Source organism: Protomyctophum parallelum (assembly GCF_964188405.1).
Source record: "Protomyctophum parallelum genome assembly, chromosome: 10".
NCBI classification, from domain to species: domain Eukaryota; kingdom Metazoa; phylum Chordata; class Actinopteri; order Myctophiformes; family Myctophidae; genus Protomyctophum; species Protomyctophum parallelum.
Window position 1 is genome coordinate 52,115,989 of NC_139704.1, and position 1,517 is coordinate 52,117,505.

General features: G+C 53.1%; 1 protein-coding gene across 1 annotated transcript in view; it reads left to right on the plus strand.

The window, feature by feature from the left end:
* Nucleotides 1-662: 662 nt before the first annotated feature.
* LOC310865913 (cytochrome P450 26C1-like) overlaps nt 663-1,517 on the plus strand; it is a gene marked incomplete at both ends in the record, with an annotated part of 18,032 nt that continues 17,177 nt past the window's right edge. The window contains 4 exons of the mRNA XM_083775115.1: nt 663-763; nt 932-1,012; nt 1,153-1,233; nt 1,373-1,412. Of these exons, the coding sequence (XP_083631241.1) occupies nt 663-763; nt 932-1,012; nt 1,153-1,233; nt 1,373-1,412 (303 nt within the window). The remainder of the gene's footprint in view (nt 764-931; nt 1,013-1,152; nt 1,234-1,372; nt 1,413-1,517) is intronic.

Below are 1,517 nucleotides of genomic sequence, written 5' to 3' on the forward strand. Positions count from 1 at the left end.
AACATATTTTCAGACTGGGGGGTCCGCGGCCCACATAAAGATAATTCTGGGGGTCCGCGACATGAGAAAGGTTTCTCATGTTCGCTCTGAAAGAATACCGTATATATATATATATATTCAAAGTTTGCGCCACATTTTCGAGATTCCCCCCCCCCCAAAAAAATAGCCAGATCTGCTACTCTTTCTCAACAGTATAACAGACACAAATACAGGCGTTTTCCCGTCCGGAATGGGTTAATTACCATAAAAGGGGGTGAATGGGCGCGCGGGGCTCATCGAGGGCCACAGCGTGGGGCCCCACTGCTCAATTGGGTCATTGATTTGGATTGTTTGACAGAAGAACCCCCCCCCCCCCCCCCCCGACCCCCGACCCCCGGGAGCAGGCACAAAGTTCAAAAATCCCCTCGGTCGGGAATTGAGAAGTTTGCCACAGAATCTGTCGAGCGGGGGGGGCTGTCAGCTGCGATTAGAGGGGCCAGCGGGGTCGGGGGTCCGTGTCGGACCCCCCCCCCCCCCCCTCCCCCCCCTTCCCTCTGTCCCAGCGGCGATGCACATTTAATTAGAATGTGTGTGTCTTTTGTACCAGCGCTAACCCAGCGAGCGCTGATCTGATTAGAAAGGGTGAACAGTTAAACCGCCGGGCCGGGCCGGGACATTAAAGCATGTGTTGTGATGTTCAGGAGAAAACGGACCTCCACCCTCCACCGCTGAAACAGTTCAGAGGTCGAAGGCACAGTGCTGACAACAAGGTGTCTCTACCACAGTGCTGACAACAAGGTGTCTCTACCACAGTGCTGACGACAAGGGCCTCTACCACAGTGCTGACAACAAGGTGCCTCTACCACAGTGCTGACAACAAGGTGTCTCTATCACAGTGCTGACAACAAGGTGTCTCTACCACAGTGCTGACAACAAGGTGTCTCTACCACAGTGCTGGCAACAAGGACCTCTACCACAGTGCTGACAACAAGGGTCTCTACCACAGTGCTGATAACAAGGTGTCTCTACCACAGTGCTGACAACAAGGTGTCTCTACCACAGTGCTGACAACAAGGTGTCTCTACCACAGTGCTGACAACAAGGTGTCTCTACCACAGTGCTGACAACAAGGGCCTCTACCACAGTGCTGATAACAAGGTGTCTCTACCACAGTGCTGACAACAAGGGTCTCTACCACAGTGCTGACAACAAGGGTCTCTACCACAGTGCTGACAACAAGGTGTCTCTACCACAGTGCTGACAACAAGGTGTCTCTACCACAGTGCTGACAACAAGGGCCTCTACCACAGTGCTGACAACAAGGTGCCTCTACCACAGTGCTGACAACAAGGGTCTCTACCACAGTGCTGACAACAAGGTGTCTCTACCACAGTGCTGACAACAAGGACCTCTACCACAGTGCTGACAACAAGGTGTCTCTACCACAGTGCTGACAACAAGGTGTCTCTACCACAGTGCTGGCAACAAGGACCTCTACCACAGTGCTGACAACAAGGTGTCTCTACCACAGTGCTGAC